The sequence below is a fragment of the Ceratocystis lukuohia genome (genome assembly GCF_044167205.1).
Source record: "Ceratocystis lukuohia strain C4212 chromosome Unknown Supercontig8_pilon, whole genome shotgun sequence".
NCBI lineage: Eukaryota > Fungi > Ascomycota > Sordariomycetes > Microascales > Ceratocystidaceae > Ceratocystis > Ceratocystis lukuohia.
The window spans coordinates 1,068,832-1,095,280 of record NW_027263527.1 but is presented as its reverse complement, the minus strand read 5'-3'; the positions used below and the strand labels follow the sequence as shown (position 1 = coordinate 1,095,280).

The following is a 26,449-nucleotide window of genomic DNA, read 5'->3' as shown; positions in this document are numbered from 1 at the left end:
AAGAGAAAAAAAAAAAAGACGGAGCTGCTCGCTTGTTCGCGTTCCTCTATCCTATGGGATAGGACAGGACTGCCTGGTTTTGGCAGGCTGCGCCCGATCGGCGAGCCCTTTTCCTACCCAGGCCCACACGGATGCTTTCTATTTTGTTTTCGTCTTCCATTTTTGACAGCACCGGCTCTTTCCTGGAGGGAGGAGTTCTTTCTTCGCTCCAACCAAAAGCCCTCCCCCCCTCCCTCATGCTCCTATTTCCGTTGAACACACACACATACACGCATGCTCATGCCACAGGAGCTTTCCTTGCCCAATGTGCTAAATACCCGGACACATATAGCTATACATACACATGGAAATCCTAGTGGCCTGTGCTTTTGTGTACCAAGTAAGCCCAACATCCATCCACATTCGCGAGGTATTTTCCAGATTCTCATCTATCCTCTATGCTCTATGCTCTCTGCCCCAGTCGGTGCCCCTTCCTTTGATTCTTGCGCTGTGTGCTGCTGTGTTGAGAAGTATTACTGTATCCCAGATGTGTTGCAGCACCGTGTGTGTGCATCGGCCACGCACCGTTCTAAGCACTGTATGTCAACCAAGTCCACTTCAACCTGTTTTCTCTTCTCTTCTCCCCTTTTGCCCTCTACTGTTTCGCTTTGTCTCGACCCTAGAACTCCCCATCCAAGACTCCTCAATAGCCCGAAAGCCCGCCCCTTGCCATCATCTGCCAATAACGCCTCTCCTCAGCCACTACCTGGTAAAACCTATTCATTCGCCTCCGTTGCCTAGGACGGAACAACGTAAGGGAAATCCCCATCTCCTGGACTATAACCCACTCCGTAGGACGCAGGGGGAGGAGGACAACTCTGTATTTCCTCTGGGCAGGCAGGGGTCTCTAAGTTGCTGATGGAACATTGGAGAAGCGCTAGGTAGGGTTAAACGCCCGAGCTTTTATTGAGTCTTTTTTCCTCTTCTACTGTTGATTTTGTCTCTGCCTCCTGTGTGGAAGGCAGCAAGCGTACCTTGAGAGCAACTAGACGGCACCTGGTAAGACACCTAAGCCGGGGGGGGGGGGGCGTGTCGTCCTGGGTCAAAAATGTAGATATACAGCAAGCAAGCTGAAATCCAGCCAACTACAGGCAAAACTCTGCTGCTGCAGTCGCTGTTCCTTGGCATAACAGCACTGGGAATCACACAGCACCCTGTTATAGCCTCGCATATTGTATGCAATGAAGTTGAAAGTCGCTGCCTAAATTGGCTGAGGGTTACTGGGCCACCCACCCATCAGCTCGGAGTCAGCTTATACTATTTTGCTCTGACCTCAATAAAACTGGGTAACTTTGCTATGCAACAGCTAATTACATATGCAGACTACATGTCAGCTTTGTGTTTAAGGGGCTTCTTTGTCGTATTCAATACTGTATTTTAATAGGGTTATGATGACAACTAGGGTTATATAGTCGAATAGAGGATGTGCATCCTTGTAGCGACACGAGAGCTTTTAATGGCTACTAACATGTCTATTAGCAAATGCGTGACGACAACAAAAGCCCCAGCCACATGCAAACATTGTGGCAGCATTCGTGGCCGGGAAATAGATCGGGCTCCGGGCGGTCAGGCCTATTTGCTATAAACGGACAATAGTGAATTAGGGTTTTCATGCTGCTGCGCGTACTAGCGGCATCACTAACATCCATCCACAGCCACAACGAACCTCTAAAGGCATGCATACGAATCGTAATTCGTAAGCCGTCTTAGGTCCACAAGTTTTCCTCTCTCTTGTTAGTAGACTTTGATTCAGAGGCTCTGGCGCAGTTTTGAAAAACTAGGCGAGGTTGATTTGTGCTCGCTTGTCTGTGTCTGTCTGTCTGTCTGTCTGTCTGTCTGTCTGTCCATACCATCCATACATTGCTTGGTTCTAACTCTTAGCTAGAAAAAATAAATCAACAAAAATAATAGAAAAACACACAAAAAAAAAAAAAGTTGGCTAGACTGGCTGGCTGAGCCTCATCCTCCTCTCCCTTCTTTTGTCTCGCGTTCTCTCAACTCAACCACGCTACAGGTTTGTAGAATCTGCACAGGCTTGTCTGTCTAGCAGCCCTCCAAGAAACCCTCACGCATACAACCGTACACATGTGTCTCATGAAGGAGAAACAATGGCTTGATCCATAATAGCTGAACCTCTCTCATCCATGTAAAGGAGACTGAAGGAAAGAACCCCCTCATTGGAAAGGCGGACCTGCATTGGATTGGAAGGCCTTCCTCCCTCCCTCCCTGTGGGCATCAATAGTAGGGCATTTTTAATAGAAGCGCCCTTGGAACCCCGTCGAGCCATAAGCAAAAGAGCCTTTGGCCAATGTATGTTCCGACTGCCAGCGAGCGAGCACCCGCCCTTGATTGCTCTAGAGACCCAATACTTGGCTGATCAAATTTCTCCTGGCCCCCTATGAACAGACCAGTTATTTCATCTATCCGGCCTCGGCGAATTGATTGGTCTTTGCTGCCGTTAGGTGCCCTGGCTCTGTGAACATGGCCCGAGAGGAGGGAAGGAATTTACTGTCATGGTCCGCGGCCCCCCAAAGCCAAGAATGCTGTGTGCAACCCGAGATCTGACCACACTCTTATTATGCATATTATGAGGGCATGCGAGCGGAAAATATGCAGGAACACAATATGAAAAGTCCCACGAGGGCACTGGACGTCTTGACCGGGCCAGTCAGTGTTGGTCCTGGAGTTGCTGCTGCTGCTGCTGCTGCTGCTGCTGCTGCGACTGCTGCTCCTGATACTAGAGAGTGAATGAATGTAGTGTTTACATTGGCTAGTTAGTGCGCGCACCGCGGATATCGGTGCCATGTTTGAAGATGCTCACACGATAGGGCCTACGCGTAGAGAGGTTGGTGTAGAAAACTAGACAAAAAAAATAAATAGAAGCTCTGTCTGTTATACACGCCAACTATCTTTCCTATTCTGGCTCTTGACATCACTGTGGCTACAAGCCTAGTCCGACGTCTAGAACAGCCTGCGGCCCCCACGCAAGCCAGCTTCCGTATTCTCAACGGTAGTGTCGACATCTGGAGCTGCTTCAGCGCTTTCCTAGCCAATAGGTGTAACGTTGGAATCAAGCCTCCTGGATGGGGCCTAGAGCCCTGTTCAAAACACAGGAAAACACTGGGTGACACATGGCGAAGCCCCGAATTGCGCCCCTCTTAGAACGCCTGCAATATACAGGCTAGACCTTTTGACTCAGGTTCATGTGTGTACCATTGAGTAGCTGCTACGTATGGCGCGCGACCGAGCCTGTCACTCGCCATTCCATACCCACGAGACATTTCTAGGAACAAGAAAAGGAAATTAACACAGGAGGGCCCCAAGTAAGATCATGTTTCTGAGAGTTTTATGGGCTCTGCATGATTAAACCAAGGCGGTCAACTAACTTGCTTGTGTAGCCTGACTCGGAGGGAGGTTGGATATTTACTTTGCTAAGCATATGTACATGTATATGTATGTACTGAATACTTGACACACCATGTCTACTGTTTCGGCACACGGTGAGTCGAGACAAAACGCAGTTGGTTCTAGTTCTACATCCAAGGTTAAGAGAGAGAGAGAGAGAGAGAGAGAGAGAGATGGACAGAGACGAGAGAAAGAGAGATAGTCAGAAACAGAGACAGAGACAGAGACAGACAGAGACAGAGGCATAGGCAGAGAGAAAGAAAGCTTTGTTGTGCCGGTGTCTAGGCACGCAGACTTTTCCAGCGCTTTTTCCAAACCAAACCTTCTTTCTGTTGCTACACATGATGAGTTGCAACTGAGCTCACATCTGAGCCTTTGGTTGGTTGTGTCGCTCGACAATTTCCCAACCAAGGTGTCTTGGCTCCAGGCCACAATGCACTGTGAGATTCGAGGCCAAGTGTGAATTACTACCGTCTATTGCAACAACCTCATTTGCATGAATCGAGCTCATTGTAAGAGCGAACTTTTGCGTCGTGCTTTCCCCCGCGGTGCATTACAAGATCTATTTACGTAAGTTGCTGATGCGACGTTGTTGGGGGTTGGTTTCTCAAAGATGATGTTGTTTGCGGCTCCTTTGAGCAGCTCCAACTGCCGGGATGACTGGCCTACCAGAGTCTCCAGAGCCCCCAACTCCACGGCGTAGTGCATGTCAGCATGCCCGAATCCTGCCGCTCATGGTGGGCTGTATAGCTAATAGCCATCCTTCTCTGCCTTGGCTGCTGCAGCCATGGTTGCTAAGCCAGCCATGTTGTAAAATACGCCATAACCCCGAATGTCTTGAAAGGCTCGCTGGTTAATACTGATTTAGTGGCCCAAGACGTGGTCAAGGAACGGATTCTCCGAACCGAGTAAACACCCGCACATTAGTTTGAATGGGAGGGAGTGGCGACGTGGTAGTAGAAGCCGTAAAGAGCCCTGCCTGAAATGAGAGGCGTGCATATGTGGCACTGTATGGAATGCCATATTGGGTTTATTTCCCGGAGTCCGCAATGAGGGCTCCGGTGACACTAAGCTGGCTGCCCATTGAAATTGGATGGATCGAGGCTGCTTTGGGAGGGTTTTGTCCAATGTGCATGGTGGATGTTCAGGCGGTCGTAGGTTCTTTATTGTGTTACACAGATGCTGATGCAGCTGGGGCACATGAAATTTGGCTGCGAACAAGGTATTGATTTGCATAGGGCATTGCGATATTGAAGGAGGGGGAGATGAGAAGGTTAATACAAAACGAATAATTAAAGGTGGCGTTGATGCTACAGTGACTCGGTATAATATCCCAAGACAACTAACTCTACGACCGTTGCTATGTGGGCTGCCTGGTGTCGGTATGCGACGGGCCTGTTAAGAAACACGGATCAGTAGATAGACGCATGAGATGGGGCTGCTGTGTAGGGTGCGGGTGGACGTCTTGGAGTTGCAATAAGACAAGACCGGTGGTCCGTGAGCAGTAGTTTTGTCCGTATGCTGCCTTCAAGCGGGCAAGGGGGCTTGGAACAGCTCTCTGGTCATGCACACCATGAGGGAGCGCCCTTGGTTGTAGGTAGAAATTTGGCTTTTGGGTAGCCGTATTGGCAGCCGTTAGTATCGTGACGTCGGCCGTGTCGGGTGGTACGCGAAAAAGAGGGAGGCGGGCTCCGGGTGGGGCCGGAATGTGACACAACGCCGATGCCGACCTCATCTTACCTGACTGAGCTAGGCTGGCAGAGATAATAGAAGGTAGTTATCGGACCAGAGAGCGCTACATGTATTCACAAGGGAACAGAAAGCTACGTCGCTTCCCTAAGGGAACCACCTTCATTAGTTGTTATCTTGGGATGCTGGCGTACCCTCGAGTCCGGTTCGTATGCGATGGAATGCAGAGTAAGTGCATATTATATTTGAGTAGTCTAGAGCAGCGCTAGGGGTTTGGGTAAAGAGGTGACGTCGCATCATTTGCCTGTGGCTCTCTCTTAGAGTTCGGACGTCTCGGCATAAATGCAACTGGGGGTCTAGTTAACTGCGTGTGGCCACTGCCATATGCAACTTCCAGAGGGAGCTTCCCTTTGTTTACCGCAGCCCCATCGGAAAGCGATTGCTGTTATTAGGACACTAGTGTAGCCCCTGGCGCCAGCCTAAACAGGCTTTGCTATTCGATGGCCGGCGGGCGCGTGGCCTGGAAGTTGGTTACCTGTCAAGTTGGCGAGGGGGGGGGGGCGGATGTGGCGATGGTTCGTGGTTCGGACAAAGGAAGGCAGTGCAAGTCCCATCGATATGTGGCATACGCCTTGATACCTTGGGCGCAGACCTGGAAGATTGTGCGCTAGTTCTGCTGATGTGTGGAGTGCAGGGGGGCAGAAAGTGACAAGTGGTACATTACAAAGTTGTGGATCCGACAGAATGGGCACGGCCGAGAAGATGATCTGCGAAATCACGTGACTAAACCAAAGTAGATACGTATGCCCAACTTGGGTATTCCCTTGTATCTGGATGTACACTTGTTAATGAACGTGCGCCTGCGACCAAATTCTCGGTGAACAGCGAGGATTTCAGTGGACCTTACTAGAATCACGCCACGAAGGACTTTTTTGAGGTCGCAATATGAGACATAAGCATGCCTTGGGTGGGGGAGAAGCGGGTGTTGGACGAGGGCCAAGGGCGAGGGCGAGCTAATACAATGCCAGATCTACGAGCGTCCGTTTGGGGCATAGATTACCCGACTGACAAAGAAAGATGAAGCTTACGATAAATTGGAAGTGGCAAGAATGAAGAAGAAGAAGAAGAAGAAAAAAAAAAAAGAGAAAAGACCCCTTGTAGACATCGCTGGGCGACCAAGGGTGAGGTACCCCTTGTTGGAGGCGGATCAAGGCTTACCAAAAAAGACCTGCATTAGCACCAGCAGGCCCGGTGGTGAAAATTTGAATTCGCATGGTTTTTATTCACAGTAGACGGCGGTTTAGCAGAAGGCAATGGGAACGGAGCAAAAGGCGGTATAACACGCACGCCCAAGGGCGGGTGTTCTCGCAAACAAGCTCTCGTCTTCTGCTGGGGGAGGCAGGGGTAGGGGAGGGGCGTTGGTATATTATTTTAAGGGCTAGACGGAACAGATATAGGGTGGAGGGCTTGGATCATGTATGCTACTTGGCCCCCCCCAACAGCATCTTCTATGTACGGTGCCCCAAGTAGTGGGCTTTAAGAGCAGAGGAAGAAAAAGGAGCGAGAAAGGGAGGGGAGAGGAAGGGAGAGGAAGGGAGAGGAAGGGAGAGGAAAAGGGAGGAGGAATGAAAAAAAAAGAGAGCAAAGAAGAAAGAGAGAGAGGGATGGAAAGGGAAAAACAAAAAACGGAAAGGGGAGACACTAAGAGCGAGAGTGTGGGCGCGAGAAGCTAGACGGCCAGACGGCCAGCATCCAGCATCCAGCATCCAGCGCCAGCATCCAGCGCCAGCACCCAGCGCCAGCACCCAACCAGCATCCAACCCCATGGCCAGGCCGTGCACATCGTAGTTGTAGGACGTAAGCAAAAACCGTGCCGAAATGCTGCCTTACCCATAGAGACCCAAATGCAACGGTCCCCAACATCCCACGCCCCGCCCAAGCCGAACAACCACAGCCGACATATGCTTGCGGACGGAGTGACGTTGAGATTGAGCTCCACACGTGATTGTCGAGGTGCGTTTCCACCAACCTGAGCTCGAATTTCGGCGAGCTACTGGGCGCTGATTGGCTGGAGCGCCCCACCGACTCCACAACGCAGGCCAATCAGATTACATGATTTCGCCGAATTGACAGGGGTTATGAACCTAAAGGAGCTGGTATCAAAAGCCCATTTTACGTACTATGGCCATATGCACTATTATTCACTTGTTAGCAAAGAGCAGGAGGGCAGCAACAAGGAGCAAAAGAAGGTGAAGAAAATGGCTATGGAGCAGAGCGAGGGCAAAGCGGAGGCGGCTAGCGGCCGGCGAGTGGGCGAGGATAAAAAGGAGGAAAAAAATTGGCGGGTTTCGGCTTGATCTCTTTTCTTCTGCTGTCTAGACTTGACGATAGTATTCACCCCCCTCTTGTTCGTGAGATATTCATCCTTAACTGCGTGAGAAAACAGCCCGTGCAGCGCCACCCAGAATCTTTATCGGAATCTAGCTTTGTTCAGCTTCACTTTGCTGCTCCTTCTTGGTCTTGAACCTTGTCTTCTCTCCTCCTCGAGCCACGCCCTCCCTCCTCCTCTCCCCCGGAAGCATCTACGACCTGGTCCGTCCGCGTCCTTGCTTGGCCTCAACACACACCACACGCCTTACCCATTGCGTCCATTTGCCCTCCTGCCGGCAATTTCTGGCTCACGCCCCTCGTAGAGATCTTTTCTCCGTCCACACATCTCGCCTCGCACAGCGCTAGAGTTGCCAGGCGACTGTACACGCCCCCCTCCTTCTGCACTTGCCCGTCTTCTCTCCCTCCCCTTCCAGCGCTCTACAGGCTGGATCTGCTTCTCAGACCTGAGATTCGCACCCCCCGTTCCAGCACTCTGGTAAAAGGAGTCAAGCAGAGACGCCCCCTTGCCTCTAAGCAGATAGAACCAGGCCCGAAAAAGAAGCGGCCAAAAGCTATTACACGCCCCCCCCCTCTCCTTAGAAAAGCTATAAGATGTCCCACAACTCAGGCTTCCAGCAGAGAGAAATCTCGGCCAATAAGCCAGGTGACGAGTTCTTTGATTGGTGTCGGTGGGAGTCTGACGGGAACCCCATGCCGCGATCGTCGCCGGGCTATTCCGTTGACACTATGAGCAGCGGCACTAGCGGCTCGTCGTCTCCACGCACCCCCTCGCTCCGCAGCACCAGCGGATCTTCCTCCCCTAGATATGAATATGGCTACGGCTACGGCTACGGCGGCAGCGGCTCGGACCAGGACATGGCCGACTCGCCGGAATCGTGGGGCCCAGGCAATGGCAGCGGCGCAATGTACTTGTCCCCGTCTTCGGCGTCGTCGTCGTCATCCTCAGCCTCTAAGAAGACCCGTGCCCGCCGGGTCGAGGACCGCATCAAGACCGCCAAGGTCCGCGATGACAAGGCCTGTCTCCGATGCCACATGCGCAAGGTTCCTGTAAGTTTCCTTTTTTTTAACTGTTACATTGCCCACTTACACCAGGGTTCCCTCTCCCCTCCACCTCCACCTCTCCCCCTCCACCTCTCCCCCCCACACCCCTCCCCTCCCTCTGTCATTTTTTCTCTGTCAGTTTTAAATCCGCTTTCTGCTTGGTTTCCTTTTCTGGCCATCCTCCCCTCGTCCGTTGCACGGGGGTGGCTCGTTTCTTCACCTTGGCTCCGGGTATAAGTCATTTAACAGCAGGGCCCACTTATGTCATTGTTTCCGCTACAAAGACATAAAAGTGGGGCCTTTGCTTGGGGTGGGTGTACGAGAAGCAAAAGAAGAGTATCAGACGGCGCCCCCTCCTTTTCCCTGCCCTCTTCTCTCCCTCTCATCTCTAGAAGACTCGATCTTTTGGTTTCAAGGTGACTGAGCAGTGCGGGGGGAAAAAAAAAAGCTAAAAAAAATCCGCCTGTTGCTTGTCATACAAAAATCAAGTAGAAAGAATGCCAGAAAACTAATGCGAGTCCCCCCCCCTCTTATAGTGCGAAGTCGGAAAATGCACCCAGTGTGCCAAATTCGCCCCTGCCATGGCCCAGGAGGCGTGTATCCACGAAGGCCGCCTGCGGTCTATTGGCCTCGTGTCCCCCTACTTTGCAGGTGAGTTGCTTGCTGTGTTCTATGTTGTGCATTCTGTGTGTTGTCCGTGCTGCACTGCCCGTTGCTGCTGGCTTGAGTATGCGATGCTTTGCATGTTGCCAGTCCTTTTCTGCCCCTGTGCGTGTTTATACCAGGCTGCTATCCGTTTGTGACCATGTCTCAGACTCAAGCCATTTGCCAATTCTCCCTCCCTCCCCCCCCCCCCCCCCCCCACACCACCTCCCTTGCTATGGCCAGGCTGTGGCTTTGCTCTTCTATCCACTCCCCCTTTGCTTCGTACTGAGACAAACGATTGGTACATCGCCGTCACCACCACCCCCTCCCATCTGCAAGTGTCCCTTCCAAGTAAAGTCTCCCGTGTGTGGCAGTACATCTCGACCCGGTTTTGCTTTGTTTTCTCATCTCTTGCTTATACTGCTTAAATCGATTAATTCATGATCGTGCTCTCTGCTCTCTACTTTCCTCTCCTCTCTTCTCCTCTCCTCCTGCTCGCCCTCTTCTCCTTTTCCCTCTTCTCCTCTCCCCTCCTGTTCTCTTCATTTTCACACCCACCCCCACCCCCACCCCCCTCTCCCTCCCTCATCCTCACTGTCCTTGAACATTTGGTCTTTCTTTTTTTTTTCTCCTCTCTCCATGTTTCGTTTTTTCTTCTTCTCTCAAAACTCGGCTAACGTGTGGTTGGGGAGGGGCGTGAGCCTATTCTCCTTGCTTTACCCCCCTTTTCTAGATGTCCCTTCAGTACGTGAAAGCCGCCATGCGCAGCAGCAAGCTGTAGTGACCCAGATTGCCTTTGAATCTGGCTCCACTCTCAACATCAACGCCATCCAATACTACCACTCTGACGGTTCCGTAACCCTGGGATTAAACCCGTCTGCCTCGCCATCCTGGGATCAGTTGTCCATGTGGGCTGGTGAATCCCTTGTGCACGAGGCCCCCGGCACCTTCCAATCTGCTCTTTACCTCTTTTTGATGCAGTACGTGATTAGCGGCCCCAGGCCCCCAAGGTATGAGCACCCTCTTGCCGTCACAGGCAGCATTGATACCAGTCTCAATCTCCTTCCTCAATGCTAACACTCGGCCCGCTTCCCACAATGCAGCATGACTTCGCCGTCAAAGTCTTCCAGCTGCTCTGCATGTTCCGCATCTGGAGCGCTCCGAGCTTCCTGCACACCGGAGGCTACCCCCAGGCGGACTTGGACAACCAGATCCGCCGCATTGCGCGCAAGGCACTTTCCAGTCTTGAGCGTGATGTCATCGCCATCTTGGACGAATCCCTCGGCTGGGCCAAAGCTAAAAGCTTCAAGACAGTCGACGAGAAGCCCGTCCTGTTCGTCTGCCTTTGGCTTCTTATCCTGATGTACCGTCAGATCAACCAGGCCATTCTGTCTGGGGCCATGACGGCGGTCAAGAACTTTGAGCAGATGCGCTATGTGTCGTATCGCCTGTACCTGGCGCTCATTGTCTTTTACACTGGCCACTTCTATCAGCCTGCATCGCTGAACCCCAGCTTGGAAGATTGCAACATGAACATTGCGCGGTCGCATATGGATGCCCTCAAAGGGTCGTTTGCCGCTGTGATGGACCAGCGCCTCGCCTTCAGTAAGTTTCCATTTCTTTTCCCCTTCGCCCTACCTACTGCCTCGCATTCTCTCTCCTCTTCTTTTCTCCGGCGCAAGTCGCCGGCCTCAAAAGCCAGACACACATGAGTGCACACACAGACCCATACAGCTGGATACACACGGAACTGCATGCTGACGTCACTTGTTTCTCTTTTCTTAGTCTCATCTGCGGATCTGGAAGAGTCCGACGATAGTTTTGACAAATATCTTTTCCACATGCTTGTCGATCATGAGCAGGCCAAGCTCTGCGCTTTCCGTAAGCGTCGCTCGCGCAAGAAGCACGCTACGCAAGCACTGCCCGTGTATCTGCCCGATATCGACCATGCAGTTCTGCAGCAGCACATGAACCTGGATATCGATGTGGCCGAGTTTTACTAATGCAGTGACTCAAAAAAGGCCCAAAGTCCAGGTAAAGAAAAGAAAAGAAGATGGGGGGGGTGTATGATATTTGATTGGGACACAGCCTGTCTCCTTTGGAGTTTTAGCTCCGTTGTTTTTATTGCTTTTGCTTTTTCTCTTGCTTTTTTGTTTTCCCGGGTTTTTTTTTCGGCTTGGCTTTCTTGTTTTCTCTCTAGCACATTGTTTCCTTTGTCATCTCTTTTCCTTTCCTTGATTCCTTAGTTTTTGTTGTTTCTGTTGTTTTGTTTCTCTTGCTTCTTTTTGATTTCCCCCTTGCACTGGCCGACTTATGATCTCCACGATGACGTTTTAACGAGCACATGTACGTTCGCCGCTATTATGATAGCTTCTATGAAAAATGGCGTGGCATATTTCCCTTTATTTGGTTCATCTCGCTTCGATATAGCCCCTTTCCTCGATAGCATTTCAATACGTTCCTAGCAGCTCTCTCGACTCTCATCCAGATGTGAACGTAGTCTCAATCGCCTTGAACCCGTGTGCATTCTTCTCTTCCTGCGTAGCACTGATAATATCCCGGAGATCATCATAATCTAGCCCGAGGGACTCTGAGTCATTGATCTTGATCTGAAGATTGAAACCATCGGCTATCTGCAAGGCATCCTTGAACTCGGCTTTGAATCTATACGCGGAGATAGAGAAGTTAGGGAATCTCATAGACACTGGGTATCGGAAGGAACATTGAGACTTACAGAACGGCGCTGGACAAATAAGCAATATCTTTAGCTTTCGTCGGGCGCTTGGGTGCCACCATAGCAATAATTCTAGCCACAGCACCAAGATACACATGCCAAAAGGCGCCGTTGGGGTCAGCGCGGTTCAAGACTTTCTTAAGATTATCCAGGACTTGCTTGTCGGCTGGGCCTAGCTGATTGTCCCATCGAGCCACCAGTGTAACGGCTAGTGCAGCACGACCAATATGCGACAAGCCGGGAATATCGGGGAACTGAGACGTAGCATAGTGCAAAGCTAGAGCGGCATTCTCGGCCTCACCATTACCAAGGTTATCCCAGAGATGGCTGACAAGGTAGTTCTGCAGGCCGAGACCGAAGATGGTATTAGTTGGGTCAAACCCGGCCCCACTTGGAAGTGCGGAGCGAAGAGACTCGGAAACGGCTTTGACAAAGAAAGAGTACTCTTCGTCTGCCTGGCACTCATAGAAGCGCGGGTTGAGGTACATTAGTGATTCGCTCGGGTCCGACTCTCGGATCTGGGGAGGCAACTTCATCATCAGCGAGCCTTCGCGGTTAGACCCAGCGCAAAAGGTGACCACACGGATGTTTCCAACAGCCGCAACAAGAGCCTCGACTACAGTGTTGATGGCGGGGAATTGCTTGCGACGGCGCTTGGAGACTCCGAAAATTTTGCCCTTGTAGTTTGCGTTGAGGTCAAGCAAGCTCTGCGTGTCCCTGAATCGGCTTCCGCTGACGCTGTAGTTGGCAACGTTCGCTATGGGATAAGGCGACACCTCGTCAGTGTGCAACAGCATGCTGCCGTAGCCGCGGAAGCCGCCCCCACACATGAATATGTCTACTCCTTCGCCATCTCGTGCCTCCTGAAGAGCGGGGAACTGGTTGCATAACTCGGCCAAGGCCAGTGACATGCCGCTCTGCAGAGCCTTGATTTCCGTAGTGCGCATATCGACATCTTTGCTCTCAAGGATGTTGCGAAGTCTAGCTGCGCCAAATGGCAGACTTTTGCCTGTCTGGGCCGCCGTGATTTCGTAGTTGGGCTTGGCGGTATCAACCCAGCTCATCTGCACAGAGCCGCCGCCCAAGTCAAAGAACAAGCCACCTTTATCGATCTTGTGGAATGCACTGCGCGAGCCCATTGCTGCACCAAACAGCGCCTCCACCTGAGGTTCGAGCACAAAGACAGTGGTGCCGATACCCCTAATCATTGCGCTCGCATTTCCAGCCTTGCGCATGGCCTCGGTAGCCATGATGGTGAAATTTGCAGCAGGCACGCTGTAAAGATCTTCGGCGATTTTCTGAAACCGGCGCACAACATCAGACACTTCCTTAATTGTACTCTTCGAAAAGGTCGGCGGGCTTTTCTTGGACGAATTAAGGTCGTCATAAAGAGAGATGGAGGCCCGTTCCTTGTAGACAGTTTTCAGCAGCCTTGTCTTGGGCAGCGACAAATCTGTGATGGAGAAGCGTATGCCATTGCTGGAGAGCATGTGACACTATATCAGCGACTATTGGGGATACATTTGGCAGTAGTGGTTTCCGTTCTATTACAGACTCACCTTCCCATGTCAACTATCGCAAATAGCTGTCTATCGTGGTTGAGAGGGTCCCATCCTGGAAGCTTGTCTCGGAAGTTGTCGAGCGTGACAAGCTCAAGCGCCATGGCAGACGTGAATACAGAAGAATGTGTAGATATGTAGCGGTGATATCGCGATTAGGTGAGTGAGATCTCTTAGAATAGCGAAGAGAGAGATCGCTGATTTGGGGCTTCACACAAGACCTGCGACAGACCTGGTCCAGAGACAATGCTAGCCGAAGTGTGTAGGAAGTAGCACCATAGCATCATGCCATCATAGCAGCCTATTTTGTCCAATGGAAAGCTTTGGCTCGAACTAGCTTAGCACAGTCAGAGTGGAGCTTTGCCACCAGTACTATGTACACTAGTGCACATACATCACCTGCAGCATATACAGATAGATGCACGCAGCTATAAGTATACATACAAGTATACAGTACATACTGAGGCCAGTACCCAAGCACCCAGCAAAATGAGAGCCCAAAGAAAGAGTCGAGACACCACACAAGGACAACGGAAGAAAACTTTGAGGGGGAGGGGGTAAGTGAACCTAATCCAGCGATTGCGATTTGCAGCGGGTTAGTCCATAGTTGGTGATACGCCATACTTTTCTTTGTAGAGCCTCACACAGCATTTGTACCGCAGGCCGCCGCCCGCTCTGAAACAATTGAGACCAAGTGACCAAGCCAAAGTTGAGTCAGTCGAAAACACTCCATACTTGACTTGATTGTTGTTGGCTTATTTCCACGTAAATGTCTCAAATAAGGCCTTGATGACCGGCTTGACAAAAAGACCTTCTTTTCGGTCTACCCTCCGGCTCAGCCCTCTTCCCAGAGCCTGGAGGAGAAGCTGTCACAAAGATTATGGGTAGTCAGATGTATAGCGCCTGAGAGCCAAGCAAGGTAAATTTAGGTTGTCTTACCCTTGGCTAACCCTTAGTTAACCCCTGGGCCGATGATATGCTTGAGCATTTTAAACGCATGACTATAGTGAGTCCCTCTATCAGGACAAAGGCTTGAAGCAAACTCTCGATAAGCCGGCGGTTTCATGTTGGTTCGGAGTACAATGCAAAAGCTCGAGGGGGAATGCCAAGTTGATGGTTCTTCGGGCTGTGCCCAAAGTTCAGGTCGCCACCAGCAGAAACAAAGCATTATGATTGGCTAACGCTGGGATTTCTCCTCTTCGCAACTTGAAAAAAAAAAAAAACCAAATAGAGAAAAAAAAAAAGGAAGGAAGGCAGGGGTACGGTCACTCTTTCCCCTCTCTTCCTTTTCCTTCCTACCCAACCCAGCACGCGTGTAAGTGGTTGTGTAGTTGCTCAAACAAAACAAATAAACATCCGCTTTCATCTGATAGTAAACAAATGTGAAACAATGGCATGCGCTCCTCATGATTTCCACAATAGGAAGTCAACAATAAATAACAACAAAAACAAAACAGGCCTCCTGCCAGCATCCACGCCTGGACCCCACAAGCCAAGTCAATATGTCTATTTTTTTCTTGATAGCCTCAGCGTCGTTCGCTTTCTGGCAAGTGCGGGAGCTACTAAAGAGCCATTGGCAGCGCTCTCTCGTTTTTGCGCAGCCTCCAAGTTTCATCCACGCGCAATATGTGTAATATGTGTAATGCAAAGATGCTGCGGTAGTCTGTGTGCCCCTTGTTCTGCTATTCCCCCTTCTGGGTCGATCTTGTGGCCTGGCCTTGGTGCTACAAACATCCGGTCCGCCAGCCAGCCAGCCAGCCAGCCAGCCAGCCAACTATAGCACGCGTTGTCTCAGAGTCCTGCTGGTGCGTCTGTGAGTGGGTTCATTGATTGATATCTCGTTGATTTCAACTTTCTCAGCAATGCCCATCCAGCCAGACCAGGCCCAGAAAGAGCCCTGTCTCTGCATGCTGTGTTCATCGCGCTTCGTATTTTGGTAGGCCTCCCCGATGCCTTCAAAGGGAGACAGATAGAGCCATTCTCCTGCCCCCCTTCCTTGCCTGCTTCCCCCCCCCTGAACACCAAGACAAAATCGGCGGCCCTTGTCAAGCACCTATCCAACAACCAGGAGTTTTATGCATCTCTGAAGGTTGAGGCACCTCTGGACTAGATAAACAAAAAAGGAAAAGAAAATAAGTCAAATGAAACCCTAGACGACACATGCAACCTAGAGAAGGTTCCACCCAGCCCGGAGATAGCCTAGCATCTTTTGCACTTCACTTACCACGTAGTAGCCGTCCACAGATCATCACCTATTAGGGTTTCCGTAGGTCATGTTGAAACAAATCCCAAAAACGCATGCATGTTGTACCTGCGCCCGCCATAAGTATTAGGTACTTGTGAGTAGGTAGTACTTATAAGTGGTGCCTTATTTTAGCCATCATGATGCGTGCGTAGTGATTAAAATGACGACACGGGAGTAGGAAGCCAAAAATGATTGGACGGAGCGGGAGTTATTGTGAGCCATCTCGGGTCATATCATGTGCCTAGCGGGCTTTCATGTAGTGGTGTCTAGGCTGCCAAGATAGCATTATGTAGATTTTAGTTATTGGAGGTTTTTTCTTTTTTAGTTCTTATTTTTACTTTGTACTTGAGTCGTTCTCAGAAAAGATGGAAAAAGACAGCATCTCTAACAACACAACAAGACCAGACCCCAGGGAGTATTTTTTTTCTTTTTTTTTTTTTTTTTTTTTTTTTTTTGATTTTTGATTCTAGCTTGTGTGTGCCAAATTTGTCGAGATGTCGTTTTTTTTTTCTTTCACCGTCTTTTGGATTCGCGACTAGGGACTACCCCTCTTTTCTAGTCCTGTCTTGAGGGACGACTGCCAGACTAACTAATATATTATTATATGGGTCTAACGCTTGAGAGTAGTGATCTGGGAAGAGTTCATATAAGCTGCAGTCTAGACCGCTGGTTACGTCGCTATGTATGTATACCCAGAGATAAAACAAAGCATGCAAGTGCGTAGGATGTTGGCATGTTATGTAGCTGGGTGGATAGCCGGGGAAGCTGCATATGAGGTGAGGGGCCCTTGGCTGATGGAAACTCTGCGGCTAAATGAACACAGGCTTTTGCAGTGCGTTTGCAGGTGTGCGTATCAGCTTGTGTATGTAAACTTATGCGATAGTATGAGATGTGGACCATGCATGCATCACGACCTAACATGTAGAAGAAGCAAACAGGTTTGTTAAGATGATGCGGTAAGCACAGTGCTTACATAGTTCTCACACATTGCCGGCACGAGAGCGGAGACTGAAAACAAAATGAAAAAAAAAGAGCGTGTGGCGTGCCTGCCTTGTTGAGCGTCCTATGCTTCGATACTTTGCCGTTGCTTTGTCGAGATAGCCCTGTCCTTGTTAGTTGGTATAGGGAGGGATAAGGGCGGCGGGAGGTAAAGAAAAAGCGTTGCTAAGATATGGGAGAGAGCACAGGAGGTCAAAACCGGTTGCCCTTAATATTACGATATATTAGATGCATGTAACGTACGTACTTACATGAGTGGTGCCAGTGCCCGTGGACATATATTTGCATGCAATTATATGGCTAGCAGGCCATCCAGAACAGCCGGGTTGAGACCAGGGCTTGTCGCAGACGCTAGATGAAGATAGGCCGCTTTTGCCTTCTTTATAGCCCTTAGCAGACAGCGGCAAGTGCTAGAACGAGAAGTATAGCCATAGTTAGAACCGGATTTTCGCGTTGTGTACCTTGTTGGGCTCTTTCTTGTCCGTTCCTTCCTAATTAGATGCTGCTCAATAAGAGATTTAGGAGATTATTAAGTGGTCAAGTCTGAGTGTCGAGCTGTGGTAAGTCTGCGCGAAGGCCCGCTTTTCCTCATGGAACCCTTGTTCTACACAGGTCCTCGCACCTTCTTCCTTTTGCTCCTTCCCTCTTCTTGCAAGGCTTCAATTGATCACACATATTTCTTTTGGCCGTCTTCCCCCTCTTTGATTTTATTCCCAAGTCTTTTTTTTTCTTCTTTTTTTTTTTTTTTCCTTTTCTATCCAACATTGAACGGCCACCCTTTTACCTGCTCGTTCTTCGTGCATCGCCGCCACCTGCATTTTCGTCCTTGTTGTTTTTTTTATCCTTTCGTTTAACGACTGGATTGGCCGCTCTTTAGTTTTATTTACTTGATTTACTTCATTTTATTGACTTTTTGCTTTGCCGCTTCCAACGCGCCTGCGAAAAATTCCGGTCGTTTTTGTGTGTGTTTTGATTTCTTTGTTGACTTCACGCGAAGACTCACAAAAGCCCAGAGGGGAAAAGAAAACACCACTAAACATCCAGGCTTGTCCTCTATTTACGAGTGTCTGTCGTTTCCGCGCCCACGAAATCTGATTTTGCATTTTTTTTCTTGATTTTTCCTTTGATTTTAATCCCTTATCACGACTTGTCTCGCTTTCTTAATATCGTCCACGCTTCCGATCTCCTTGTTTTTTTGGCGACATTTCTTTTTATCTCTTAATTCTTGATTTATTTCCTGGTCCACTGAATCCACAATCCCCCGCTGTTTGTTGGGCGCTTCGTCAATCCTCGCCTTTTTTATCTCTTCTCCGCCTCTTTATTATACTGCCTTGCCGGAATTCTTTTTTTTTCCTTTCCTCATACCAGTCGTGTTTCCTAGAGAACGCCAGCCTCGTGGATTATCGTACATTCGAAAATCATCACTGTCCGCCTGGCCTCACTTTGCTCATCTACCCTGCTTGCCTTCCCTCAGCTAGGTTTCTTTGACCTCAGCTGCCGCCTTGTTCTGAGCGCGAAGACCACTTTTCTTTGTGGTGCTTGCGCTTCTTCTGTCTTTGATCGGTAAGAACTTCTCCCTCATTCCAGTGTAAGACTCTCACATGAACCAGGACTTCTAACAAATGTGTTTTTTTCCGACTAGGAATCTCTCGACAAGACTGGCCATTACCCTGGAGAACGTCCAGCCTTCACTTTTTCCTCTTTCTTTTTTCGCCGCTCCTTTTTGAGTTCTCTGCTTTGTATTTCCTGTTCGGCGCAAGGGTCACGGCATTCCAAAACGCGCCCCCTATCATTCCCACTGTTTACATCAACAACAGGCATTGAATGCGAAAAAAACATCAAGTCTGAGGACTACATCTAGAGTGCCTTCGGTTCTTGTTTCTCAGACTAAAGCCTTGACTTCTCATCGCATTTCCTGCAATCTCTGTCAGACTAAGACTCCCCGAAAAAAACCCTACCCTTTATCACACTCTTGATTCGCATCGCTAGCTACGATGATGCAAAACTTTCCTGGCGCAGCTACTTTGCCGCGAGGCTTTCGTTTGCACGACCCTGATTGCACAATGATTCTTCCTTCCACACCGGAGCCAGACACTCACAACAGTAGCGAAGAGCCCCGGGCTCCTCGTGCGCCTTCTCCTCAGCGCCAGCGCTTCAGACTGCGCAAGCGGAATCTCACCCTTTTCTCAGCTCCGACTAAGCAGTTTCTCGCCTCTGTTGAGGCTGCCGATGTCCCAATTCCTAGTATTGAAGAACCAGAAGTGTGCGATGCGCCTGGAACGACACAATCACAATACCCAGTCATCAACAACCTGGCTGATCTTCATGATGGCTCTTCTCTATCTATTCCTCAGAGCCGCGGCCGGCTCTTTACTCCTCACACGCCCATGCCTGGCCACGCACCATCTCTCTCCCCGCGTCGCTATCCTGATTGGTCGATGGACTCTGCCGTTGATCATGAATCATCCCCCGAGTGCGACTCTAGCAGACCGTCAACGTCGCGCTCTACATTGACCAGCTCTTCAGCTTTTAGCCGTGCTTCTATTCTTTCAGACGACGCAAGCTTGAACGAAATTGAATCGAAAGCATATCCCAATATGCTAGGCGAAAGCCTCCAGCTCGATGCCCCATGCAATGACGTGCTGGAATCCGATGTTAGCATGGATGAAACTGCGGACAAGGCCAAGTCACGCAAGGCCCCATGGACTAAGGCCATGAATGCCCATCTTTGGACTACCTATATGGCGTACTTACAAGACCCCAAAGTCACACCTTTTGATACAGGAAAGAATGGAGTGCCTCCTCAGGGTGTTTGCATGAGGGTGTCTCGTGCAGCAAAGAGAAGCTGGAAGGGGACCAAGTCGAATGGCCAGGCTAACCGAGCACGCGCTTCCACTCCTGTGGCATTTGTACAATGGCCCCATACCTGCGCTGCTACGCGCCAACAACTGCGTGAGATTTGCCGCGCTAAGAATATGTCATCCATGATGCGCTCTGAGCAACTAGCAGTGCCCGACTCTAGAAATAGCCGTCTCATGTCCAGACAGTGTCGCCGTATGACCCCTATTGGCTCTGTTTTCTCGGCTCGCGATATGCAAGTCTCCCTGACTGTCAGCACTTCGGAGTCTATGCAGCCACATGGCCCTCTGGCTCAATTGGCACTGTCCGAACCGAGCTCAACAGAAACCGAAGAGTTCCCTGGGATCCCGAACGAAGAGGGGCATCCTGTTCTCGACTTTTTTGGGTCCGCGCCTCGTTTGATGAGTGCAGCTCCAATTTCCCGCGTCAGCACCTCAAGCTCTACCCAGCCGATCTTTGGAGAGGCACTATCATTTAGTGCTCCCATTTCCCGTCAAAACAGCAGCGGTCGGAAAGGACTTCAATCACCAGTTCGTCTAACTAGAAGCCGGTCTAATACGCAACACCAAAGGCGCCGAAGCCGCCAGGTTTCACAAGTCCCGCGTCGTATCAAGAGGCCTAGCTTGGGAGGCGACTTGTACAACGAGCCTAATAAACTTGGCGTAGATTTCGGACGTAGACGCGCGCGGTCGACCTCCGAATACCTCGCACGCGACCTTTCTTCGGTTCAGCGCCCGTCTCTCGAGGAACTTCTCAAGGACGCCCCTCCTATGCCGCCTCTGCCTGCCGTCCATCGCGATTCTGTCAAAGAATTTCCGCTACAGCCTCCTGCACTGGCCGCGCCTGCTCGTCTGGGGTCTCCTTTTGTTGGGTCTCTCAACCCTAGTTTCACTTTTCCTGCGCGGTTATCTCAGTCCAGCTTTTGTGTAAACGCAGAGGATGTGCGCCGACCTTTTGCCACCGTTCAGGAAGCGCCTGGCCGCGGGTCTGATAACGTCCAGTTCGAGAAGAATGATCTTGGATCGAAGCTGGCATATATTGACCACCGTCTTCGTGAGATTAATCAACACCATCGCACTTAGAAGTGAACGTTTTACGATACGAGTCTGTTCGGGCAGACTTCTTCCCCATGATTGATGTCCCTTTTGTTGTCCTGCTTCACGGCCTCGAAATCACGACCATTCTGTTTCGTACAATATGCCTGCGAAATTTCGTTTTATATTTATTCTTATGTCGGGCCCTGCTCTCTGCTTCTCTCATGATGTCTCTTGCACATTTTCTTCGCTCGTTTCCAACAAAATCAACAACCAGACGATATTCGTCATTGGTAGCACGATTCGAACCGGCCAAATCGATTCTCGATCAGATGGCCAATAACAGACAGTCTTGGTTCACTTCGTCCTGCCACCAGTCACTCTTTTTTTTTTTCCATCAAAAGCCCATTAGACGCTTATCCAACGCCCGCCATTGCCTTGGGCTGCATTGTGATGCTCAGCAACAATGTGCAATGCGTGACACCACGATCGCTTATCTTTTCTAAATTGCTGTATCTTCCTTTCTTACACCCACTGCTCGACACTCTTTTCTTGCTTTTTTCTTTTCCATTTCTCTCCTTATGCAGTCATTGTTTTGTCTTCGAATCACGTTTTCAGGTGTTGTCGAGTATGGCTCTAGACTTGCGTTTATTTATTGACCTCTCCCTGATATTCACTGTTCTCAGACTTGAGCCATGTTACCTTTACACGGATTCCTCCTTTTGTTTTTCTTTTCTCTTCTTATGACCATTATGACAGGGCAATACCCAGAATATTGCTGCGAAATATCAAAAGCTGCTGATCGGGCTATTTTTGTATTTGCTGGGTATCTGTTGTCCCTTGCCCACAGCCTTTTTTTTTTTTTCTTACATTTTCAAACACTTTCTTGGAAAACGCCAAGTTTTATTTCTTTCGTTCTTTTTTTATGAACTCTGACCCGACTGGCTTAGAAGCCGCGCGGTATTGATATTGCTCGAAATTTTTCTTTCATTTGTCTCCAGAAAACTCTTCTATGAATACTTATATTTCTTACGTTTCTGCCCAAGGGCATTAAACACATTCTTACCAATATGCACAATTATAGTATATGCAGTGAAATGACATTCCCATATGATTTGACCGTGACGAGCACAATGTGAAGCCAGATCACGGCCACAGCTAGGCCATGCCCATACATGTCTTTTGTTACGATTTATTAAGTGATGTTCACGTGAAACGATAGTTATCAAGCATTCATACAACCAAGGACGAAAATACGTAGTCAAATCATAAACAGGGTTGGTCTTATTAACAGTAGCAGTAGAGGATAGTCTGGCACCAGCCTTCAAGATAATGTAGAAGAATTCTAGGGACAGTCGAGGATTTTGGTTGGGGGGGGGGAGACACTGAGATATTGAGACCAAAGAGCTGGTTTGGAATAGGATAGAGATAGAGGAAAGGATGTTGTACATAGAAGCTTGGATATATGAAGCAGAGAAAAAGAAACGGCCAGATATAAGAAAACAAGTGCAAAAGGAAAAAACGGAAAGAAAAAAACAAAAAAAGAAAAGAGTGACAAGGCTGGTTGGTCAAATAATAAAAAATGGGTGAAAATATAGACAGAGAAGTGAAGATGGAGTAAGATTAAACGAATGTTGGCGTAAAGAGTGACATGACAGGAACAACGGGAAAAAAGAAATAAAGAGCATGATAGATAGGGCTTGCATCTTCTTATGCAGCAGCCACACGCATGCCGTGTCCATGTCCATGATGCGACGATGATGGTGGTGTGTCTGCGGTCGTGGACTTGGTGGAGGCATACTGCGCTATGTGTAGTGAGATGGCCACCTCGTCGAGCAGCGCATCAACAGCACTGGCGTCGAATCCCGGATAATTCGGCTTGCCCTTTGAGTGCATATTGGCCGCAGCAGTAGCAAAGGCCGTAGCAGTAACCGCAGCCGTAGAGTGACTGAAGCTCTTGCTATGGCTCAGCGACTTGGAGTGGCTGGAGGCCATGCCGTATGCACTGCCGGAAACAGCGCTGCTGGCACTAGGGGCTTTGGTGTGGCCAGCCGGCTTGCGCTGGCTGTTGTGTGGCGTCACTGGGTACGGCTTGGCCCTGGTCGGCGTCTGGCCGGGCTGAGGCATCAGTGCCGACAGCGAGGCAATCTCGGCATCAATATCGACACTTGGCATGGCTAGCTGGTACTCGGGCGATTTGGGAGGATCAGGCAGCTTGCGGTCGAGGTAATCCTCAATGCGGGCTGGTGTGGTGGCCGCACGCTTGGGCTGGGTGATCTTGTGCTTGTGGTTGTGAGGGGGATGGGACTTCTGATGAGACAGGGAGTGCTGGTTCTGCTTCTGCATCTGTGGCGGCGATGACTGAGGATTTGATTGTGTGTGGAGTTGGGACGGCTTTTTCTGGTGCATCTTGCGCATAGCAGGCGCAGGGCTATCAGGCGACGGGAATGCAGCAAACATGGCTGACGCGGCATAGCCGAGCGTTGGTGATGCGTAAGTCGGCGACTCGGGCATTGCCTGTTGCAGGCGAGACGACGCCTGAAATGACGCGTTGTGCCGGGCTAGCTTGGCTGTCTGATCGCGGATTTGCTGCTGGAGAGACGCCGACACGCTGGGTGGCGAGGCAGTTAGGGCACCGCCGGCTACGGATGTGTCGATGGTGAGCTTGCCCGGATTGATGTTCAATGCAATAGACTCTGCGATTGGGGCAGCGGGTCGCAGGTATGGCGTTGGTGAGGTCGATGGTGTCTCGACTTCGGGCACGGGCTTGTCAAAGTCTGTCATATTTCTTCTTGGGGCACGTACTGCGGCGCGGCTATTACTTGAGGAAAAGGTAGAGACGGCAGCAGATGTCGAGTACGACTTCAAGTGAGTTCCACGTGAGGCTAGACGCGAGCGAGGGATGCTTTGCGATGGTGTTGGGGGAAGAGGAGAGAAGGCCTTGGGAGGCAGTGGCGGCAGTGGGCCCAGGGTATCGGGCGAGCCACGAGGCGCAGGGATGCTACCAAGACTGAGCTGTGAGATGTGCGGCCGTGTGCGGCTTTGAGAACGCGAGCGTGAGCGAGCATTGTCTCTGGGCGGGGCCACAGTGTAGTCGCCATCTTGGTCATCATCAACAGCATGATGGTTATGACCAGTAGCGCGATCTGGTTGTTGCCGGTGTTGCTTCTGTTGTTGCTGCTGTTCTCGGTGCATAGCAGCTAGTGCCTGGTGTTCGCGCTGGCGATCCAACTGGACCTGCAACTGCATCTGCAATTCCGCCTGGCGTCGCTGCTGTCGGATAGCGCGGCTTTTCTTGCGGATCAAGCCCACGCGGCCCTCGACATCATCGTCGCCGCCATAGGGACAGTTTGCTTGGCCGGCAGTAGCGCGATGCGTATGAAAAGCACACTGGCGAAAGGCAAAGCGCCGCTGGTCGTTACGTAGGGTATTGCTTGGAATGCGGAGTTGGGGGTTCTTCATGGCGAGGTCGAGCCCTGATTCATCCATCTTGCGCATGTGCATCTCGTAGTCGCCCAGGAACTCTGGGTATCGAGCTAAAAGCTTCTGGAACTCCGCAGCATCCTTGGCACTGGTAGATTTCATGCGGGCGTGAGAAGCAGGATCTGTCGTCGCCGAGCCACCCTCGCGTTCGGTGCCCTGGGCATCACTGGCGCCCGAAGCAAGCGCAAAGGCAACCATGGCCACGGCCCAGCGGCGAACACGCAGAGATGCAAACGGGTCGCACTGGCCGTACAAGAAGCTAATAAAGCGAGGCGTCACATCCCAGTCTCGACACAAGTACAAGTCTTGGATGGCATCAAGAGCCAGATCTTGCAGCGGGAGCAGCTCCAGCACGGCTGCAAATAAATGTAATCTTACCAGTGTCCAGTGCAGGCGAGTTGAGGCAGCAGCACTGTCTATAGTGCGGCCGGGCTCGGGCTCTACATGCTCCAGCGCACGATGCAGATGCTTAGGGAAGCTGACAGGGTTGTGTAGCCAGACGGCAAACAACTCAAACATAGAGCTTGATTCGGTGGGGAGCTCGAGTCGACTAGTGCCACGGGCCAAGTGATCGCCAAAGAAGGGAGAACAAGCACACAGCAAAGCGCGGCTAACGATGAACTCATGCTTCTCGGGGCCGACGAAGACATGGACATTTTCGGTCATACGCTTAGCGGCTGCTTCCACTGCGGCTGCAGATGCTGCCGGTGCTGGAGAAGATGTAGCGGCAGACGAGGGTGAATTTTTATGGTGGTGACCTTGGGTGGTGGCCTTTTGCGGTGGTGTCATGGTAGGCAGGGCCGACCGTTGTATGGAAGTCGGCACAAAGGCTGATGTAGAGGCTGTGTAAATGTGAGAAATACCGGGGCCGGCTTTGCTGCCGAGCGATTTGCTGCGCCTGCGGTGAGTATTTGAGGCATTGGCATTGCTTGTTACTCGGAAAGCGGACGGAGATTTGGGAGGGAAAACGTCGTAGACGTGGGTTGTAGGGGTTTGGCTGGGTGAGGCGCTAAAATGGGTGTAAGTCGGATGTCAGTGGTTGGGTGAGAAAGGAATATGCAACTAGGGGGGCTTGGTGTAAGATGGACATGCAGGTATCGGGGTAGGCTTTACATACCTAATAGACCCTTTGCGGCCTATATCTCTAGACATTATGAATGGCTAGCTGCGAGGTCATGGGCAGGGCGGCTGCGAGAGTAGGGGGCCGTGAGAGAAAGAAGATGGGATTGCTGGCTGCCTTGGCTTGCACGCGGCAGCACTTGACGTTGGATACGGGCTGTGTAGTTGATGTAGATCAAGCAATCGAGACTGGATACGCCCAATATATAAAACGCAGAACGCTAGAAAGCAGAAAAGGACTGAACGGAATGGAATAGAATGGAATGAACTCGGAGCCGGTCCTGGTGCTGTTTTTGGTGCTGTTGGCACTGGTCACGCGCTGGAGACGACAATGAAGCGGCTCTTCGTTGGCGGATGCTATAAAGGCGGAGGGACACAAAATACACACAAAAACGGAAGAAGAGAAGAGGAGGAAAAATAAAGTAAAATAAAAGAAAAAAAACCAGAAGCTAGAAAGAAAGCCTTGCTCTAGGGAGTCAAGCTCGGGTGGCAAGAAAAAGGAAAGAACAAGAAAAGAAGAAGAAAGCAGACAAGACCCTCCGTTCCGGCGAGGGTATCTTTTTTTTTTGGGGGGGAGGCGGCCTAGACTGCAAAAGAGCGCGAGCAAGCAGCAAAGGAGAAAGAGAAGAAAGAAGAGAAAAGCCTGGAGCAAAAGACGCAGGCAGAAGCTTGGAGATATTAAGTACGAGCAGGACCATGAAACAGAGCAGAACAAAAAAAGACGAGGGACAGGTGGATAGGCTAGAGCAGATAATCTTGAAGCAATGTAGGAGATTTTGGAGAGCACAAGAAAAGAAAAAGCCGGGGGGTTAAAGGGTAAATGGTAGTCAGAGAAAAGCTAGAAGGGCCCCAGGACTAGGACCCTAGCAGCCCGGAATAGAGAAGAGGGGGGACAAGGCCAACAAGGGGGGGACTGGGGTTGGGTTGAAAGACAGGGACTGGGGGCCAGTAACAAGCAAGCCTCTACGCTTTTCAGCAAGAACTCACATGATTGGACTTGGGCTCACGGTTAGTAAAGACAAATGCAACACTGCGGAGACTGCAAGGCCTGCAGAGCCTGCAGAGAGCTTGCAGAGGCGGCTGGAAGAAGGTTATTGTGGGCGCATGAATAGGAGAGAGGAGAGCGGGGCAATAGGGATAGGAAGAGGGCAGAGGGCAGGTGGCGTGTAAGTGAGAGCATGAGACCAAGGGACAGACAGATCAGGTG

General features: G+C 50.5%; 6 protein-coding genes across 6 annotated transcripts; 4 read left to right on the top strand and 2 right to left on the bottom strand.

The window, feature by feature from the left end:
- Positions 1–2,649: 2,649 nt before the first annotated feature.
- HOO65_080274 (uncharacterized protein) lies at positions 2,650–3,201 on the top strand (the record flags this gene model as incomplete). The annotated part of the gene is made up of 2 exons (XM_071004399.1): positions 2,650–2,783; positions 2,988–3,201. The coding sequence occupies 2 exons, from the start codon at positions 2,650–2,652 to the stop codon at positions 3,199–3,201; spliced, it is 348 nt and encodes a 115-aa protein (XP_070856504.1).
- Positions 3,202–8,115: 4,914 nt separating this feature from the next.
- Positions 8,116–10,287, top strand: HOO65_080273 (uncharacterized protein; the record flags this gene model as incomplete). Its single annotated transcript, XM_071004191.1, has 3 exons — positions 8,116–8,571; positions 9,126–9,216; positions 9,944–10,287. The coding sequence occupies 3 exons, from the start codon at positions 8,116–8,118 to the stop codon at positions 10,285–10,287; spliced, it is 891 nt and encodes a 296-aa protein (XP_070856503.1).
- A 20-nt stretch (positions 10,288–10,307) lies between these two features.
- On the top strand, positions 10,308–11,213 carry HOO65_080272 (uncharacterized protein; the record flags this gene model as incomplete). Its single annotated transcript, XM_071004365.1, has 2 exons — positions 10,308–10,815; positions 10,996–11,213. 2 exons carry the CDS (start codon positions 10,308–10,310, stop codon positions 11,211–11,213), a joined length of 726 nt encoding a protein of 241 aa, XP_070856502.1.
- A 477-nt stretch (positions 11,214–11,690) lies between these two features.
- Positions 11,691–13,607, bottom strand: HOO65_080271 (Retrograde regulation protein 2; the record flags this gene model as incomplete). Its single annotated transcript, XM_071004218.1, has 3 exons — positions 11,691–11,874; positions 11,945–13,423; positions 13,504–13,607. The coding sequence occupies 3 exons, from the start codon at positions 13,605–13,607 to the stop codon at positions 11,691–11,693; spliced, it is 1,767 nt and encodes a 588-aa protein (XP_070856501.1).
- Positions 13,608–18,810: 5,203 nt separating this feature from the next.
- Positions 18,811–20,688, top strand: HOO65_080270 (uncharacterized protein; the record flags this gene model as incomplete). The annotated part of the gene is made up of 1 exon (XM_071001523.1): positions 18,811–20,688. One exon carries the CDS (start codon positions 18,811–18,813, stop codon positions 20,686–20,688), a length of 1,878 nt encoding a protein of 625 aa, XP_070856500.1.
- A 1,662-nt stretch (positions 20,689–22,350) lies between these two features.
- On the bottom strand, positions 22,351–25,275 carry HOO65_080269 (uncharacterized protein; the record flags this gene model as incomplete). The annotated part of the gene is made up of 2 exons (XM_071004147.1): positions 22,351–25,132; positions 25,241–25,275. 2 exons carry the CDS (start codon positions 25,273–25,275, stop codon positions 22,351–22,353), a joined length of 2,817 nt encoding a protein of 938 aa, XP_070856499.1.
- Positions 25,276–26,449: the final 1,174 nt, after the last annotated feature.